Source organism: Ipomoea triloba, chromosome 13 (assembly GCF_003576645.1).
Source record: "Ipomoea triloba cultivar NCNSP0323 chromosome 13, ASM357664v1".
Lineage (NCBI taxonomy): Eukaryota > Viridiplantae > Streptophyta > Magnoliopsida > Solanales > Convolvulaceae > Ipomoea > Ipomoea triloba.
Window position 1 is genome coordinate 8119930 of NC_044928.1, and position 20837 is coordinate 8140766.

Below are 20837 nucleotides of genomic sequence, written 5' to 3' on the forward strand. Positions count from 1 at the left end.
AAAGAATCAACAATATAATGTTTCTTTCTTAAAATTAATTACTTTCAAATAGTCACTCCGTAACATGTATACCATTATTGTGTTAGACTTTTGTTTTTAATATTTCATTATTCTTTATTTTTTAAAAAATAATATCTATTTATATGATTACCTTGTGATCGGATTAATTGATTTTCAATTAGAAAATAAATATAGATGTAATGCCACGCACATTATGAAATGGAGGGAATTGAAACATGCTATTTTTCACTCCTCATACTTACTCTTAGCTTTCGCTCGCTAAAAATTTTGTTATGTTTATTAAATAGGTGTAGTATAATTATTGTACATGAGGGTCTCAAGTTCGATTCTTTCTAATACATTCTTGGTCAAGCTCATCACACAGAGTCTTCTTAATGCAATTTACATCTCATGTGTGATTTGCGAGCTATTATACAAGAGAGCCACCACTTTTTTGGGCGAGCCTGTTGCATAATACTTTTAATACGCTTTATCTCTTTTGTGTGATTTGCAGCCTTGGATGCTATTAAACAAGAGAAAGTGAATCTAGTCTACTATTATGGCAGGGTTGTCGAAGCCCTACAAAATTAATACTGGCTCACTCCACTAATTTGTAGTAGTGGCAAGACCAGGTCGAATCCCAAGAGAACTAATGAGGATCGTTTCTTAAATTAAAAGAACTTAGAGTGGAAGAAATAATTTGAAATAAGTAAATAAAGTAAACTATAATTGTAAACAAGTTCAGGTATGATGATATTTGATTCAAGGAAAAAGAAATATTAAAGATGTGACTTAGATCATTGGCTCTTACAAATAAATTGTTAATTCAAGTACTTAGCCAAAGACTAATCAAGATAGCCATAACTAGCCTTTGATCTCCCTGAATTAATTGGTTCAAACTAAGCATTCAAACCAACAATTGTTATTGAATAAACTGGGGACGATAGCGTTCTATATTCACTCAATAACATCATTACACTTAAATGAAAAGTAGCTAAGCCTAAATCACAGATTGAGATAGCTACAACCTGCAACTTAGTCTTCCTGTTCTTTATGTATTGATCATAATAATATAATTAATACAGACTACTCGGTCTAATTGTTTATGCCAATTACGGATCATAAACTCATAGATAGCAATAGGAAAACAATAATAATAAACTAAGTTGTCAATTTAATTCATTATCAGTCTTCCTGGAAAATTAACTTTAAAAGAACAGGAAGTACATGAATTCAACAAATTAATTGAAATCGAACCTCCCTAAATTCACAACTGAAATTTCAATTCCTTGAATCAAAATAAATAAAATCTAGCCAGACATGGAGAAAAGCTATTCTAAAATTCTAAGAATATGAAAGGAACAATCTGCTAAAATACATCAGAATAGCTCTCCTTTTATAGGGTTCTGAACCAACAATTTTCCCTAAAATTATTGCTCTTACCAAATCAAAGGCTGATTTCTCTCCCAATTTCAACTTCAAATTCAAAAGTTTGTTTGATTTTTGATCTTCCGCGAATGAGAACCATTCGAAGTCGCCGTCCGAAGCTCCGCTTGCGCCTTTTATTTCGTTGTTGCGCGTCTGTAACCTGTAAAAAGAAAACAGAATAAAAATATACTCACATACGGCAAACTGGCAAAGAGCAAATTCAATTTGAATAGGATTATGTTAATTACCATGTTGGACCCACCTAACTAAATTATTAAAGATATAATAATAAGCTTAATTATACTTAAATTTAATTAACTAAGTACTCTAATCCTAATATAGCTAAAATATACTAAATATAATTAAATATAAAATATAAATAATAAAATTAATCTATAAAATCTTATTTAAATCATGGTATAAAATATGCTTATCATATTACTCAATTTAGAAGATGAAATTAAATAACATTTTTCTTGTAGAGAAATCCAAGTTTAAGTACATTATTCATTATCTTTAAAAATCTATCATCACAGACAAAAGTAGAGGTCATAAATCATAATGCTGCATGTTTTGTAAGTTCTGTTTTACCCTCTATACTTCTAGCAAAATTTATAATACAACTTTGCAAAATATATGATTTTATAACTCAAACATTCGCTTACATAAATTGAAAAATCAATTACCATTTGGGGTCCTCCGAGCATTATGATTTTACCAAATTTAATATTTAACTTTCAAATTGACCACCCATGATTCTTCGACTTTTAAATCGTTACCATCTGTGGTTCAAGTTAACCATTCATGGCACTTCAACTATCAAATTTTAACAAGCCGTAGTCCTTCTAGGAAGACCAGGGTTGGTTAAATTTTAAAAGTTGAAGAACCATGAATGGTTACTTGGATGGCATGCAGATGGTAACAATTTGAAAGTCGAAAGACCACGAGTTATCAATTTGAAAGTTTAAGATTAAATGTGACTTATTCACTATACTCAGAGGACCCCATATGACATTAACTCTAAATTGAAAATAAATAAAAGAGAACAATACATCTGCACAATAGATGAATAATATTAAAAAAAAAAACATAATAATATTTAAAAAAAAAAAAAAAAACATGTGTATAAATATTTTGGAACCCTTAGGAGGCGGAGAAGGAAGCGGAGGTCTCTATTAAGGTAACGTTTTGGAATGTTTTGGTCATTTGATAGGAGTGCATCAAATTGACCTGTGGACACAAGACTGCAGCTTTGAGAAGAAAGCTTTTTAGGGTTTTTGATGTATCTGAGTACCTTTTTATATTTATATTTATATTTATTGTTTAAATAATGAATAATATATATTTTATACGTGTGTATAGTAGTAGGAGTAATAAGTATGAAAAGAACAGATGAATGGAGGAAAGCTTTAAAAGAGGGCATGGAAACGTCCCTCTCCAGCTCCTCTCCCCCACATCTGCCGCCTGCTACTCCTGCCCTCTCATACATACATCGGGAATGCCCACCACACATGCCCTTTTCCTTCTTAATTTATATATGCATCATTGCATCTACACTATATCTTCTTATCTGTATATGGGGATGTGTATATACATACATACATACATATACATAGAAACATACTTGAAAATATGCATGCATGAATTTTTAAGGGAAAAATATGCACTTTTGTTTCTTCAATTATCTGTTACTTTGTTGCTTTGATGTTCTTTTTACTTGTTTACATTGTTGCTTTAATTCATTACTTTATTTTCTCTTGAATCTAAACTTGTTTTCATTATGATCATGTGTGAATAGTCTCCTTAGGAAGGATATCGATAGGGATGAAGATTAGGTTCATATGTATGTCAATGTGGCATTGAATTGGTTGAATAGGAGTGATGAGACTTGAATTGATGATGTTAATTAACGTGATTGGATTCTAATTGGCCGGGATGTGATTAACCAATCTAGACCCGAGGTGTTAATTAACCATACTTTACCTTTGAGAAAATGAGAGTATGGGATGTCAAGAACAAGATGTTTGATAAAATGTCTCTTAGAGACTTAGACACGCATGAGTCGATTATGAGACTGTCCTTGTGTCCTAAGAGTATGGAATGACATTGAGAAAGGTTTCCTCCCGTTTAATGACATATGTTGTCGTGTCGATTGACTCTCATTCTTGTTCCCAATTTGGTCACGTTACGTTAATTACCTTAGCCTAGTCTGAATTCCTTCTCCTCCGCCTTTTATTTCATTTGTTATTCCTTGAAGTGTTGCTTGTATTAGTCTATTACTTATCTTGTCCAAAATGATCTTTACTAGGGTTAGATTTTCATAAGAATTAAAGATTTAGTACTTTGTGATTGAGAGAACAAAAACTTACATATATCGCCAATATTCAAGAGAACGACAATTACTCACCTTCACCCAAAAACTCTTCATCAAATGGCACCGTTATCGAGGATTGGTAGCGGTGTTTTGCTTTTGTTTGCACTCTCAACATAAGGGAACTTTCTTATAAGATAGCCTTATCCATTTTTCTTTCAATTCTTTACTTTTGCAATTGTGATTTCTATTCTCTAACTTGGTTTCTTTTTCTTATCTTGCGTGTAACTTAGGAGCAAAGGAAATCAATGACTTGTTTCACATGATTACAACCGATTGATAAGGAAAAAAAAAAGACTACGAAGGAGACATCATCCTAAGCAATGGGATCCGCTTCCATACCATCGACCAAGGACATCAGAAAACCAACCATCACGATTGATGTCTTTAGACCATCAAACACCAACTTACAACCAAATGACCAACAACTACCACACATCTCACCACGTGGAACACCTTTTCACCATTACACCCCACCATATGAACCACCACCTTAACAACTATCTCAAAACACACCACATCAATATCAACCACCACCTCCAATTTATCAACCTCCAAACTATCTACAAAGAAACCAACCAACAAATTTTCAAGCTCCACCAGCTTTCCACTATGAATAAGAGGAGAATATGGCAGTTAGGCACAATTACAAGCTAGATGCAATATTGTCATCAAGGGCATGGTGGCCACCACTACTATGAAAAGCAACCACCGAGAGGAAGGATGACCACGGATTACATGACTCCAACATATGATGTCTACAATAGCATTCAGCCTTCGGAGATTGAGGCAAATAATTTTGACATGATGCCAATGATAATCAACTACTATCATCCAATCAATTTCGTGGATTATCGATCGAGGAACCCATGGCTCATCTAGCACGCATTGTGCATTTTTGTGATATTTTCAAAACCAATGGTGTGTCGGAGTATGTTAGAAAACTTAGATTGTTCCCATCATCATTATCGGGACAAGCTTTCAAGTGGCTTGATTCATTACCCCATCATCATTTTCATACTTATGATCAATTGAAGCAAAAATGTCTTCAAGAGTACTTCCCCCCTCACTAGAGCTATCAAGCTCAAGAAGAAACTTCAAGACTTTCATCAAGCTCTAATGGAGTCATTGAGGGAAGCATGAAAGAAATTTAAGGTGGTTCTCCGTCAAATCCCAAACCACGTGACAACTCAATGGGAAATGGTTAATTCTTTCTATGGAGGTTGGGGGATGAGTTAAAGATGTTGCTTGATTCCTCTTCAAATGGAGGGTTCCTTAATTTAGATTTCACGAAGGTTGAAGCTCAAGTAGAGAATATTCCCAAAAATACTTCCTATTGGTGTTACACAAGGGAATCTTCTAGACAAGTACAACCCGGTATGCATCAAGTGAGTGTGCAAAAGCTATGGATGCTCAGATAGAAGCCATGTTTCAAAAGCTCTCTTCCAAGATAGAGGAGCTAGTGTTGAAAAAATCTAACAAAGCCTCCACATCGTCACCATATATGTCCTTGTCTTTGTATTGTAACAATTGTGGAAGACCTCATGGGGAGGAGAAGTGGCTACCTTTCATGGAGCACAATGGTGGTTATCTAAAACAAGTGGTAGGATAAGTGGATACTTTGGGAGCAAATTATCAAGGGTTTCATAGGCCACAAAGTAATCAATATGGGAATTCCTACTATCCCAACCAAGGAAGCTACCTAGGATATGGTAGAGGTTCTAATTAGCACTTTACCAACACTAAAGGAAATTGGGATACCCAACCAAATTGAAATGCTCAAGGGATAAATCCTTTGCCTATAGATACCTCAAGTTCTCTAGTCAACAAGGAAATATAGAGATGGAAATTCCAACAATCAATGGAGACCCCAAGGAGTTCAACCTAGTCGAAACCTAGAGCCTCCTAAGCCTACTATGGAAAAACTTTTTGATAGAGTGGATGATTGATAGCGATACCCACTTCAAGGCACGAAAGCAATGTTGAAATACAATAATGCTACTATGAGGAGTTTTGAGATTTAGTTGGGCTAAATGCAAAATACTTTGACCAAAAGAACTCTAGGTACCCTCCCAAGCACAGCCAAGAACAATCTAAAGGAGAAGGTGAAAGTTATCACCTTAAGGAGTGGCAAGCAATTGGAAGAAGTCAAAGTCCCCGAGAAGGAGAAGTTAGAAATCCAATCCAATGGTGGATAGGTTTCTAAGCCTCAAGAAGAAGAAGTGGCGCATGAAGAAAAATGAGAGGTGTATGAAGAGGAAGAAGTGGTGAAACCTTCATTACCAAAGGAAAATAGCAAAGAAAGAAGGAAGGAAATCTATACAATACTTATTCTTCTAATATTCCCATTCCTAGTAAATTGAAAAATCCTAAAGATGAAGGAAAATATTTTAAATTCTTGAAAATGATAACCAATTGCATGTTAATATTCCTTTTGTAGATGTTCTTTGATAAGCGCCAAAGATAACTAGATTAAGGGTCTAAGTTGGGGTAATTTAGGAATGATGTCCTTTTGTGAACTATTTACGTCATTTCTAAGCTCTAATGTGTAAATCTAGTGCAAATGTTATTCTTAGCACACTTCGAATGATTTTGTAGGTTTCAGAGATATAAATGCAAAGCATGTAAACGTGGCAAGTGAAATGAAGCAAAGGAGAAAAGACCAAAGGAGTGGACAGACTGCTCCACGCGTGGAAAAGGCGTGGGAAAAGTCGAGAGACGATCCACGCCTCTGTCCATGCGTGGACGAGACATTCCGAAAAATTAAATGTCAAGGGCAATTTTGGGGAAGCTATTTAAGGCTTAGGTTAGGAAATTTTGGAGGAGATTAGTTTTAGTTTTTAGATTACATTTTATCAACTAGAACATTGTAGAGAGAAGAGAGAGCAAATCCTAGCTAGTAGAAGTTCATATTTGATTTCAATTTGTGAACACAATCTACTTTCAAGGTTGCTTTTGGATTCTACTTTGATCTCAATTAGGTAATCTACATTTCTATCTTTAGATATTGTTTCAATTATAGATTTCTATTTCCGTTCATTCTATGATTTTAGATCTTGTTGATTTCAATTGCAATTGTGAGTAGGTAAATCTCTAATAGGGACTAAATTGTGCAAGATTATGATGTTAAGTGTGGATCTATAGTTCTTATTGAGGAGATTGAATTGTTTGAGTTGGATTGATTATTCTTGTTCATGATTGTTGAATTGTTTGTATTCTTTGAATATTGGCCAACTCTTGAATGATCTAAGGCAATAAACTAGGCAAGATGTTGCTAGTCTTATTGCAAGCTCCTCTCAAATGTGATTTCCTATATAGATCTTGAATAGGATTAGTAGTTAGGTGATGTAGGCAATGTGTTTGTGAAAATGCCTCTAGGCCTCTTGGTTACTTGAAAGCACTCCAATGCTAGAGAGTTCTTAGTAGACCAAATGGGGAAAAGTACTAAGCTAATCACCCGAGAATAACCAACCTAACAAGCCAATCCTCCCATCCAATTGTCACACAAGGAAGCATCATGATCGAACACAATTCGTTCCCTAGTTTCTTTTAATTGATTTGATTCATTTGCTTGTTTGCACTTATTTGATAAAACCTCAACAACGATTATTTTTAATGTGCGTTCGTGATGGGATACTCTAATGAGCACAATGCATTCTCTTCAATAAAAGCTAAGCAAGGCTTCCACTTTGCCTCCGTGAGAGACAATACAAGTCGGGGGTAACCCCAAACACACAAACTTTTGAGTTCTTGTTTGCACACCGCGCAAACACGCATCATCATTCTTGCACAAATGCCAAAGTATGCCAAGTATCATAAGGATTTGATCACCACGAAAAGGAATTTTGTGGATGTGTCCACAGTGATCTTCAATGAAGAGTGCTCCATCGTTGTTCACAACGAAATGCCAAAGAAGTTGAAGGACCTTAAGAGTTTCAACATCTCATGTTTCATTGGTGATATTCGACTTTATGACTTTTTTATCCTTTTGTGTAATTGAATTTACCTCCCCTCACACCAAATAGGATGTGCATCCAATTGGCTGATAGGTCAATAAAATACCTTAAGTGTATTGCGAATGATGTGCTTGTGAGGGTGGATAAGTTCATATTTCTGGTAAACTTTGTGGTCTTGGATATGGACCAAGACATTAAGGTTCCCTTGATATTCTTGGCCACTGCACGAGTAATAATGAAGTTAGTCATTCGATTTGGGAATGATGAAGCTTCCTTTAACATATCTAAAATTGCAAAGCAACCAATGGCAAATGATAACAATTGCTACTTTCTTGATATTTTCCATGAACCTATCAATTCTTGTCCTTCACATATGATATTTAAAGGGAATTTGTGTGTTGATGAAAGTGATAGAGTTGGCATTGCTATGAACAAGTTGAGAGATTACGAGTCAATTGGTGATGACTCTTTGATTGTTGGCATGGATCCTTGTTTTACTTCTAACTACTTGAGTCCATGTAATATGGTGATGATGATGAATGACATATAGGAATGATCAAATGATCAAAGTGGGGGAAAGGAAATGGAAGAGAAAAATGAAGTGAATGGAATGGACATGTGTCTAGTTGAGGTGATTTAGAAAGAGCCCTTGTCGGGTTAGGTTATTGAAAATAAAGTTGAAGAGAGCGAATGCATTTGCCTCCAAGTAAATGAATGCAAAACATTTAGGAAGAACATACTAGGTTTGAAATAGAAAGAACCCCTTAGTACCTGAAGTTGAGGAAGCACATGAAAAGGGAAAGTGAAAAAAAAAGGAGGTTTAAATCCTCAAAACTACAAAGACTTGAAGGTTAAGGGTTGTGTCGAGCTAGCAACGTTAAACATAAAACTTCTTGGGATGAAGCCCTAAGTGTTACTTTAAATTTAGTTATTTTTTTGTTGTTTGTTTAAGTTTGAATTAGTTTCATAATCTTTTGTTCGTTGTGAATCATTATGAAGGAGGAACAATGATTAAATGGTTGCTTGTCAAGATCGGGATTACTTGTGACGATCAAGGAAAATGTAAGTTTTGTTTTTACCCCTTTCATGCAGTGCATCACGTATGTGACACCATGCGAGAATGTAGAAAATGTTCTCAGATTACTCCTCCCACGCAAGCTATCATGTTCATGATTGGTCTCGTGAGAAAAGAATAAGAGAGTACTGTTCTACTATCACGTGCTAAGTCACGAGCATGAGACTTCACATGATAGCAGAAACCAAATTATGATCCTCTTTGTCACAAAAACTATCATACTTGTGACTACCTTCGTGATAGGAAAATTAGAGAGTAGGTTATGCTGCTGAAAGCTACCTCCACTAGATGATCCCTCGCCCACCACGACTTCAGTGGGCTCATTCCTTCATTTTTTTCCTCCAACTTCACATCATCGTACCCCTCTGTCAACCTTGCTTTCTTCTCCGATTTCTTAGATGGGAAAATCCTTCTGACCATTTCCTTTGTGATTAATTGCATATTGCCATGTTTCTTCTCTGTGATCTGGAACAACTAGGACTTCTTGATGATACGAGTGACATACGGGCCCAGGAAGATAGCTCGTCCATTCATCAGGTGTCTATTTGGGAAGAGGTTCCCTACCACAACCCCCATGTGGATGCGTTGGCGCTTCACCATCCCATACAGGAACAAAAGATCGGCGTGAGAAATTGTGCCACTCAGCTCATATCGCCCACAAATGGAGTGGGACAGGATGTAATGTATGAACTTATGTTCCTGCTTGAGGAACAAAGTAGACTTTCTGACAGAGCTCCTGAACCGTGTCCCCCCACTTGTGGTTTCCCTCCAAAAGGCTTGCTCATCTGGAACAACCATAAATCTCAGACCCATTTGCTCCTCGGTCAGGTCTTGCACCTCATCAAACCCCATCAACTCACTAAGATCATTCACACTGTACTAGAAAAGGGTACGCCCCATTGAAAAAGAGATGCACTTTGTGGAGGCGAGCTAAAAACTTGATGGGACTTGAAGAGTAGCCTTTACCTCCAGTAGCAGGTCTGCATGAATATCCTCCCTAAAATCCATCAATAGATACTTCCACTCCAGGAGTTCAAGCATTGCGCCCACTTCATCATAAATACCAAAATGCCGCTCCACCTCCATGTTGATTATGAAAGGCCTGAAGCTCTTTTAAGTCACAAACTAGTCAAACCGCTCTTGGACATTGTTGGCGGTAAACTTCGAATTCCCCGACCCTTGGCGGGATTTAACAGGAGGGGCAGGTTTTTTGGCAACAGATTTTAACCTCGACATCTGAAAAACACAACTCAAAGCAAGAACACATGGGTGGGGTGAGTGGTTAGGAAATTATGCCCACAATTTCAAACCAAAGAGGAGTAGAAGTAAAGAATAAGAGAAGAGGACAAGGAAGAGAAACAAAACACAAAACAAAACAAAAATGGGAAATGGGAACAGGAGCCTCACGGCTGTGTACTAGGTTGTGAGCCCCCAATCTTTAAACATCAGAACGCACGGTAAATAGGGAGAAATCTCAAGGGCAAGCTCACGGCCGTGAGCCTACAGTTCCCTGTATCTTTTGCGCTTGGTCGCAATTTGGGCCCAAACATTTCATAAAATTGCTCAACAATCCATACACAAACCCCCTCGTCTATTTCCTAAGGTTAAAACTAACAAAACCCACTCTAAAAACAACAATATATGATGAAGAACATGAAAAACAACTTGGGTATTCAAGATTCACCCACAAAGCATGTAAGAATCACCATTGAAGCCATCTTCAAGCATATATATATATGAATAGAACAAGAATAAGGCAAAAATATGCTTAAGCAATCCTATCTCGCACATTAGTTCAAGATTCAAAGAATAATATGAACAATGAAGCACAAATCTAAGAAAAATAAAAAGAGATATTCAAAAATTGAGAAACCCAAACCTTGAATGCTTGATTTTACGGAGAGAACCTTGAAGAAGACAACAATGGTGCACACAAGGAAATGGGGAAGAAATGGGAGAGAAAGGTTTTGGGGATTGGGAGGCTAGGGTTAAAGTTTGGGGAAAAAAGGAAGTTGTTAATTTATATACACGCCATACATGGCCTTGTACACGGTCGTGAGCCTGGCCATGTACCAGGGCTCTCAAATCTTCAAACTTCACTGTAATTCCATCGAAAACTCAGGGCCAGGTACATGGCCGTGAGCTTGACCGTGTACCTAAGCCCTCAAAACCCAAAAATGCACTGTAAATCGGAGAAAAATTCACGGCCTCCCTCACGACCGTGAGCCTGGCCGTGAGGGCGACACCTTGTTCTGCCACTTTCACTATTTTCATGAGAAGGCTTGTTTCCACTTGCAAATCAATCCAAGGTAACCCCAAATCAGTCCAACACTAAACCACATCATAAACACAGAATTTCCAACCATCCCCCACACTCTCCAAAGCAAATTAGAACAATTCTCACTCAATTATTCCCCAAACAAACCTCTTGAAAATCAAAACACTTAGGGACACATCCTAACTCTAAAATCTAACTAAAGTAAGTAAAGACTCAAAAAATAAATGGAATAAAATAAAATGCAAAAAAGTAAAGGATAACATGTGGCGCCTCCCATGAAGCGCTAAGTTTAACGTTGCTAGCTCGACTCAACCTTAGTAGCATCAAGTGTGGTTGGGATCCAACCGGTCTTGTGGCCTTTTAAACTTAGAAAACTCCTTCATCTATCTTCTATAGAAACCATCATGGCCAAAGAAAATTCTCACACCTCTTGGAGCATTCTTCCGAGCCTCATCACTACTTTCCACCATATCATCTATCATGTGACACCATCAACATAGGAGGGTTGGTGGTTGGCTATCTTGAATATGTCAAACTCAATCTTTTTCTCAGCCACTTCCATCACAAGTTTTCCTCTCTTCACATCAATGATTGCCCCAGCAGTAACTAGAAAAGGCCTGCCAAGGATTATGGGAACATTGGCATCCTCCTCTATATCAAAAACAACAAAATTTCCCGATATAAAGTATTGATCAATCATCACCGGGATATCTTCAAGAACTCCCACTGGGCACTTAATGGAACGGTTTGCCATCTGTATAGTCATGGTAGTAGGCTTGGGCTCACCAAGGTTGAGCCTCTTACAAAGAGAATAGGGCATAAGGCTAACACTTGCCCCTAGATCACACAAAGCACCACCCACTAAAAACCCACCAATTATACAAGGAATGGCAAAACTTCCGGGATCCTTCAACTTAGGGGGCAATTTCTGCTGAAGCACAGCACAAGTTAAAAACCCCCTCACTTAGGTCCATTACAACACTTTTCTCTGGTTTCTTCTTGTTACTCAATATGTTCTTCAAGAATTGTTTGTATGAAGGAATCTGAGTCACAGCTTCAACAAAGGGTATAGAGATCTCCAACTTGTCAAGCATCTTATGAAATTTATTCTCTCTCTCGGACTCTTTTGATTTCCACAATCTCTGTGGAAATAGCAATAAGTTGCAAGGAATCACTGAGTCATCTATCTCCTTACCCTTGTTCACTCTCTTCTTGCCTGGGGCACTCTCTTCTAGCATAGGAGCCTTTCCTTTTGATTTATCTCTCTGAATCAAAGGCTCCTCTTCTTTGTCACTTTCAATCTCCACTTCAACTTCCTCTTGGCCATCATCTCTCTCATCATTCCTCTCAGGCACTGGGTCATTAGACGGGAAAGGTAGATCCTTCAAAGCTTTTCTACTATTAGTGGTAATGACATTCACTTGATTTCTTGGATTCTCTGTACTAGCTAGAAGTCTGCCACTAGAAGTTGAGGCTTGATTTGAACCTTGAGTGCCTTCTCTCTAACGTTGAGATTTCAGACTCTCCACTTCAGTTTGTAACTTACTCACTTGAGTCAACAATTGGTTCATGATATTGGCCATGTCCACATCTTGAGAAGAATTAGAGGATCCTTGATTTTGATTTCCCCCAAAGCCTTGATTTCCTGGCTGGTACTGCCCTTGGTTCTGATTCAGATTGCCTCTCCATTTATTCCCTTGGTTTCCTCCCATAATCCCTTGATTTCTTTGAAAACCTGGGGGGGATTTCACACTTGATTACCTTGATTGTTCCATGAAGAACCATACTAATTCCTCCATTGTTGCCCATAATTCCCAAAGCCTTGGCCCTGTCCTTGGGGTCTAGAATACCCAATCAAATCAACTTGTTCCACATTAGATAAAAAACATTGGCCATTGGGATCCAACAAGTAACAACTTTGGGCTACAATTTATTTAGCTTCTGTTGTTGAGGTTGCTATGGATTTTTTATTCTTGCTGAATCAAGACACCAGCTTTCCCCATAGGAACTAGCATGTTCCAAAAGAGATTTTCTTGCCTATTTTGTAACCTACAAAATTTGCATTAGAATAACCAATTAGATCAAAAACCACCCTCATTAGCATACCATAGCCCAAACAAATAGTCTTGTAATAAAAAAATGTTTCCTATCCAAATATATATAATGCGTTATACTTCCTTTTTAAATGGAGTCATTGAGAAATAAGTCACATAACACTTTTTGTCTCTCAATTATACTTATTGCCACTTTTTTTAGACAACTGAAAGATGAAAAATGGTGATGGTACAATTGATGAAGTAAAAATTGTTATATACGTATAATTCTGGTAAAAAATATGTCATGTTTCCTTAAATTATATGAAAATAACATATGCACAAGTTTTAGAATTTATAATACATAAAGTATAACTTTACACCATTCTCAAAATCTATTATTATTTTTTTAAATAACTAGTTTATCTAACTTGAAACTTTAACCACTCAACCATAACCCATTTTCATTAATGCACTTTAAAATTTTATTTAAGGAATTAAACATTTAGAAACAAAACAATTTACTACAATTCCTTTAATTTTTATTACTGTGTTTTATTTTATTTTATAAAAATTTTATAAACATTATTGATGGGATAAGGGTACACCCCACCAGTCAAATAAGTACGGTGAGACGAGTCAGTGGTCGGATTAAGTGCACATGAGGTACAACCAGTCAGATGAGTGCCGACGAGTAAAACGAGGGCGTCAATTGGCCAATTGGTGAGAAGAGGATGGCAATTACTCTAAAGAAGGGCAGAACAAAGACACTAACAAGCCGATCGAGAGGTCTAAGCAGCCTAGAAGCCAACCGAGAGGTCTAAGCAACCCAGAAGCTGAATAAGAGGTCTAAGCAGCCCAATAGCCTACTGAGATGTCTAAGTAGCCTAGTAGCCGTCCGAGAAGCCTTGTCGGCCTGGTAGCCAATCGGGAAGGGGAGACAACCTGCAGGGGCAGCGCGGAATCCATGGGCGGTAGGCAGGATTATTGCATATCAAGCAAGAGTTATGTGATATTTGTGAGCAGTCTATAAGATGGTCGAGTGGGCAAAGGTCCCACTCGGGTAGAAGACCAAAAAGGGGCAGACTCGTGCAGGGATAGAGGAATAGACCGAACGGAGGGTGGAGGCGCACTCCGTATTGTAGAGGAATAAAGGGATGACTCCAAGGCCGACTCGGGCAAATCAGTGGAGCACCTTAGACAATTAGAGAGATCATGGGCGAATCAAATGTATATATGGTAGATTAGAGTTACCAAATTTGTAGCCTCTTATCCCTTATATAAATAGGGACATTATACCTTGGAAAAAGTTAAACTTTGTACACAAAAAACCAGCCAATAAACTCTATTTTTTCTAACAACCAAGTCTTTTATTTTTTCGGTTGTGTTGGACCGTAGTTTGGTTACTCCGGTGGTTAATAAAATCAACATCGATGCCACCTGTGGGGATCGATATAAAAGGTTGTGTCGCTTCGATTGTGGGAATAGATTTTGAACAGGCAATTTGGAGAATACTAATGAATCCCCAGCGGGGCAGGGCCGAGTTTAGGATGAGTCGTTGTCTTAGCAAAAAAGGTCAAAGACTTACAAGAGAAACTAGAGGGAAAGGGGGAGACAACTACTACGTGTGCCTTGCTGACTGCCTCGCCTTTTATGCCTGAAATACTAGTGTACAAGGCTCCAACAAAGTTCAAGATCCCCAAACACTTAACTTACAATGGAATAGGATACCCTAAGGAACAATTGATAAGCTTCCAAGCCAGAATGAGAGTAGGCAGTGCTAAAGAGCCCCTAATGTGTAGAGCATTCCTCACTACACTCACTAGGTCCGCTTAGATGTGATTCCTGACTCTGCCAGCTCGGTCGGTCAGCAACTTCAAGAAACTGGCTGAGCTTTTCCCGATGAACTATGCGGCTAACATCATCCCCAAAAAGAACTTTCTCTACTTTTCAAGCATCAGGTAAGATCAGAATGAGCCTTTCAGGTCTTTCTTAGCAAAATGGCAAAAGGAAGCCAAGTCAGTAGATGATCTGGACGACAATACTCTTCTGATCTTGTTTATAGAATCGTTAAGGATAAGAAAGCTTTACACTAACTTTCACACCGACTGGTCAACTTCATACGCCCAGGACATCCGAAGAGATAATAGGCACACGGATATAGAAGATGTAGTCAAGTAGAAACGACTACAAGAGGGGTCATCTGGACCTAAAAAGCCATGAGTAGAAGAGACGAGGATCGGTAGGTTTGAAAAAACTCGACTGGGTTGATCCGACGTAGGTCGGAACCATGAAAGGTTGGGTGTCTCTCCTGCCTTTCAACTACTCGTGCCTCCAGTAATTCAAGAAGTAAAGGCTCTACCACCACCGCCCGTGCTACAGCTGGGAAACTAGCTAAATTTAGTAACACAAGGAAGTGGAATAGGTAAATACAGTCGATTACACCAGTCGAACACCTATTCGACTGTGGCAACGTGGAGATGTAGCCCGACCAGGTGAAGGGAGTCATGATAAAGCAAAATGACCCACCACCGAGGTGGAAGAGGCTAATTGGAAGCATAAGCCTATTATCAACATGATTGTTGGAGGGCCGGAGGGCGGAGATTCATCCAGTTCTCGAAAAGCATGGGCTGAAAGTTATAGGTAGGAACAATTTATGGAAGGGAATGTAGTTCAAAGAATGTGCGCCAAGAGCCAATCTCTTTTACTAATGAAAACTTGCTAGTGGGAGTCGGCCAATAACGAGATGTACTTGTGATTGCTATGGATATAAATGACACAATCGATCGAAGGTGTGGTAATTGACATTCGAAGTAGTGTCAACACATTATACTTGGAAGCCTTCAACAAGCTGGGACTGTCACGAGATGTTCTCAAACTGGTCAAATCCCCATTTTCCGGGTTCACAGGCAATTCTATTGATCTAGAAGGCTCAGTGAAGCTACAAGTCGAGTTGGGCACCCACCTAAATAGTAGAAAGATGGAAATGGAGTCCATGGTAGTCAATATCGCCTGCTCCCATTTTATGATCCTTGGAAGGCCTAGGTTAGAGGACCTAGGAGCCTTGATCTCCTTACAACACTCCGATTTGAGTGTATATCAAGAACTCACCGGGGCAATGCTTATTCTACCCTACTAAACCTTATTTACAGCTAAAGGTTTTCTCATATTCTGACTAGGCTGCTTGCCCTACAACCCGTAGATCTATCACGGGATATTGCGTATTCCTTGGTGATGCTCTTGTTTCTTGGAGGGCTAAGAAGTAGGCCACGGTCTCAAGGTCCTCGTTGGAAGCCGAATATAGAGCTTTAGCAGCCACTGTTTGTGAGGTGCAGTGGCTCAACTACCTTCTTTGGGATTTGTAGATTGCTCTAGACAGACAGGCCAATATGTATTGTGACAGCAAATCGGCTGTGGTGATTACTGAAAATCACGTGTTTCATGAACGTACAAAGCACATCAACATAGATTGTCATGTGGTTCGGGAAAAATTGAACGAGGGTGTAATCAAGCTGTTATCCGTCTCCTCCGAAAATCAGATTGCTGATGGTTTCACAAAACCTTTACCTTCTATTCCATTCCGACAGTTTGTGTCTAAGCCGGGCATCCATGACATGCACGCTCCAGCTTACGGGGGGTATTAGAGCATGCAGCGAAGCAGGGGCAAGTGGAAGGCAGCTGCCAAGGGCTATAGTGTCTTTATGCTTGATTAAGTTTGTTGTAACGGCTTTTGACGCGTCTTCTTCCTTGTGATATATACCTTCTGCAATGTTGCTTTGGATTAGTTTTCCACCTTCAATGATAATGAACCAATCTTTCTCATCTTCTCTCTATCTCTCAACTCCATAACCAAAGTCTGATAATATCACCATGACAACATATATAGAAAGAATATACCATGCAATAATAATTCAAAGTATTTAAATACTTAGTAATTACGGTTAAATTTAACACAAAGAAATGTGAAATGCATTATATAAAGAAATGACTATTTTTTTAGTACTATCACTAGTACAGAAACAGGCATCTGCGTCCGGAGTTATGGACTATCTGCGTCCAGAGTACTCCGGACGCATATTCCGGAGACGCAGTTGTCATCGACTATCTGCGTCTAGAGTTGCCCCGGACGCAGATAGCTATTAGCTGCGTTCGGAACTGCCCAGTTCCGGACGTAGCTATATTTTTTTATTTTTTTATTATATACCAGCTGCGTCCAGAACTGCCCAGTTCCGAACGCAGCTGATTTTTGTTTTTTTTTTTATTAAATATCAGCTGCGTCCGGAACTAGGCAGTTCCGGACACAGCTGACATTTTTTTTTTAAATTTTTTTAATATGCTATTTATTTGTTGTGCACCCCCAACAATTTTCTGTAGCATTTACAATATAATTCCTGTCCAGTTCTCATCACATACACATCAAAACATACCAATTTCAACATCTCTCTATCCAACAAGTTCAACATCAAACCACACCACATACATCAAAACCATACACCAAACATCAGACCACAGTTATCCAACACTTCAACACTTCAAAGCTACTTCAAAGTTTTCAAAACTTCAACAATAAATAAATCAACTTCAACACTAGCTACTCCAAATCTAAATATTTCTCACCAATTCAAAGTAAAACTAAGTTACCAAAATACTTAACGCATACCAAATAAAACATAATAAGTAAACATATAATGTTAATAGTAAACACATAATTTTAACACATACCAAATACTTAACACATACATAATTACAATATTATAAAACATAAGTCATTACATCATTACAACACTTTACCTACACAAATGTCATAAGCATTCTTCACAAAAGTATTTAGCCCAAATTTCACCAATTTCATTGATTTGATTCTCCGTGTAGGACTTTGACCCTGCAAATGCCTACAAAAATTTAGAAATTATCAAATTATTAGTTTTAACATTAATAAAATATAATTTAAAATTCTTTAGTTTTATTAAATTTTACTTACCGATGCTAAATCTTCATACTCATAGTATTGAGTGCATATCTCAAACATATATATATCGCAAGACATAATATCCGCACTCCACACTACCGGGTTGTGTAGGACACTACAAATTATAAATTTTGATGTATATATATTAGAAAGTTAAAAAATAAAACATTACTAATAACCTTATAAAATATATAAAACAATTTTGATATATACCTTAATTTCCCTCCATTTTAACAAATTTTTAGCTCTTTGTCCTTTCAAATTTGTTGCCGACCGAAATGCCCTATAATATACTCTCATAAGGTGAATTCAAAAGAATAATAATAGTTAATAATAATAAATAAATATTATTAGGAGTTACTTACACACTCAATGGGGCCTTAATCTCTAGATCGCGGTTACATGGCAGTGGGTCTAATACATAGACCACATATGATTTCAAGCAAATGACCAAAAGCAACCAATGACTTCTACATTATTTAAAAACAAAATGTTAACGCAATTCACAAATAAGTCAATTAATTTATATAAATAACAAAGAATATAAATTTAGTTTTCTTACTCTTGATGGCCCAAATTTCACCAATTTCATTGATTTGATTCTCCGTGTAGGACTTTGACCCGCAAATGCCTACAAAAATTTAGAAATTATCAAATTATTAGTTTTAACATTAATAAAATATAATTTAAAATTCTTTAGTTTATTAAATTTTACTTACCGATGCTAAATCTTCATACTCATAGTATTGAGTGCATATCTCAAACATATATATATCGCAAGACATAATATCCGCACTCCACACTACCGGGTTGTGTAGGACACTACAAATTATAAATTTTGATGTATATATATTAGAAAGTTAAACAATAAAACATTACTAATAACCTTATAAAATATATAAAACAATTTTGATATATACCTTAATTTCCCTCCATTTTAACAAATTTTTAGCTCTTTGTCCTTTCAAATTTGTTGCCGACCGAAATGCCCTATAATATACTCTCATAAGGTGAATTCAAAAGAATAATAATAGTTAATAATAATAAATAAATATTATTAGGAGTTACTTACACACTCAATGGGGCCTTAATCTCTAGATCGCGGTTACATGGCAGTGGGTCTAATACATAGACCACATATGATTTCAAGCAAATGACCAAAAGTAACCAATGACTTCTACATTATTTAAAAAAAAATATGTTAACGCAATTCACAAATAGCCACCGTGCTCATTGGTGCCAGAGCTGCTGATAATATATCATTTTGACGGGCTGGTTGGAATGATCCTTGAGACATCTCTTCACCCTTCTCGATCTATTGCAACACAAGAAGATTGTTAGCATTCTCATTAATAATATATATATATATATATTTATTTATTTATTTATTTATTTATTTATTTATTTATTTATATTTAAAGTATTTGTATTACTTACAATTTTACCAAACACTTCAATTGTTTTTTCGTTGGGAATGTAATAACTTCCATCTTCGGATTTTTTAGACCTCGCTCGAACCCAATCCAAGCTACGATCATTTGCTCCTATTTTCGATGTAATAGAAGCGCAAGAAGATTGTGAAGACAATGGGTCAAACAGCATCCACTCAGACTGCTTTCCAATATAACCTCTGGACCCTAAGTAGTGGGGATGCTCATTTCGAGCTTGCAACTCCCTATACTTCTGACTTATGGCCTAAAATACAATTTGGTTTTAAATAATAGCATGTTAATAGTAATAAAGCATTAAAACTAATAAAACATGATTATTAAGTTTACATGGAACTCCTCAGTTTGATGATTTTCTAGAAATATGTTCCATTTTTCTTCATCCAAGAAAGCATATAACTCAATGGGAGAGTTATACTTATGATGCTTGCTGTTGATGAAGTCCCGCACCAACCTTGTCTTGAAATCTTTCCAACGCAACCCCGCAATCCTCATAATATTTTTCTTTAGCTCTTCATCTGGGAGATTAAAATCTTTCTGTGAATTTAGAGACAACAAAAAAACAAGCAATTAGATTTTTCATATATATATATATATATATATATAAAAGTAATTATCGATATATCAATTAAATAAAGTTAATGCTTATTACCTTAAGTTCATGCCAAATTTGTTCTTTGACTCTATGGGGGACGTGAGGCCAATCTGTGATATATATTAATATCCACATGATGACGAACTACACTGCCCAGGTAGTTTGAGAAATCCTTTGCATTTGGGCCAGTAGGCCTACCGTTTTTATCAAACTCAATCTCTAAAAGCCCATCAACTGGCTTTTTCTTTCTCATTTTCGCACCAACAGTAGGTCCTCTTGTTCTAACAGGCTTTGTGGGCTGTGTGGGCTCTGTGGGCTCTGTAGGGTCGGCCATGGATATTTATATACCTGCACATTCATAAGATAACAAAATTATTAGAAATTATATTGTTATAAAAACATCTATAAATATAAAACCAATAAGATTAACATACATTTTAGAAATTATACTATAGGATGGTCAACCCACAATCCTTCTCCATGATCAGTACGCATGTAACTGGTATCAATGTTATCTTCACCTAAAGCCACAGATTGAATACCAATAGAAAATGGTGGGATTTCATCAAAGTGGTCATATTCTTCTTCATCCTCAACATCACCAACACCAACAATACTTCTTTTCCCTTGCAAGACAATTGACCACTTACTATCAATTGGATCAGAAACATAGAAGACTTGTTT

At 37.0% G+C, this 20837-nt stretch overlaps 1 protein-coding gene and 2 long non-coding RNA genes across 3 annotated transcripts; all 3 read right to left on the bottom strand.

Moving 5' to 3' along the window:
* Positions 1-11586: 11586 nt before the first annotated feature.
* On the bottom strand, positions 11587-12820 carry LOC116001139. Its single transcript, XM_031241030.1, has 3 exons — positions 12659-12820; positions 12086-12610; positions 11587-12036 (listed from the first exon to the last, which is right to left on the bottom strand). Exons 1-3 carry the CDS (start codon positions 12818-12820, stop codon positions 11587-11589), a joined length of 1137 nt encoding a protein of 378 aa, XP_031096890.1.
* A 5357-nt stretch (positions 12821-18177) lies between these two features.
* On the bottom strand, positions 18178-18537 carry LOC116001897. The gene is made up of 3 exons (XR_004094324.1): positions 18476-18537; positions 18324-18393; positions 18178-18225 (listed from the first exon to the last, which is right to left on the bottom strand). It is a non-coding gene; the product is annotated as an uncharacterized LOC116001897 (long non-coding RNA).
* A 347-nt stretch (positions 18538-18884) lies between these two features.
* On the bottom strand, positions 18885-19244 carry LOC116001677. Its single transcript, XR_004094267.1, has 3 exons — positions 19183-19244; positions 19031-19100; positions 18885-18932 (listed from the first exon to the last, which is right to left on the bottom strand). It is a non-coding gene; the product is annotated as an uncharacterized LOC116001677 (long non-coding RNA).
* Between the last annotated feature and the right edge of the window lie 1593 nt (positions 19245-20837).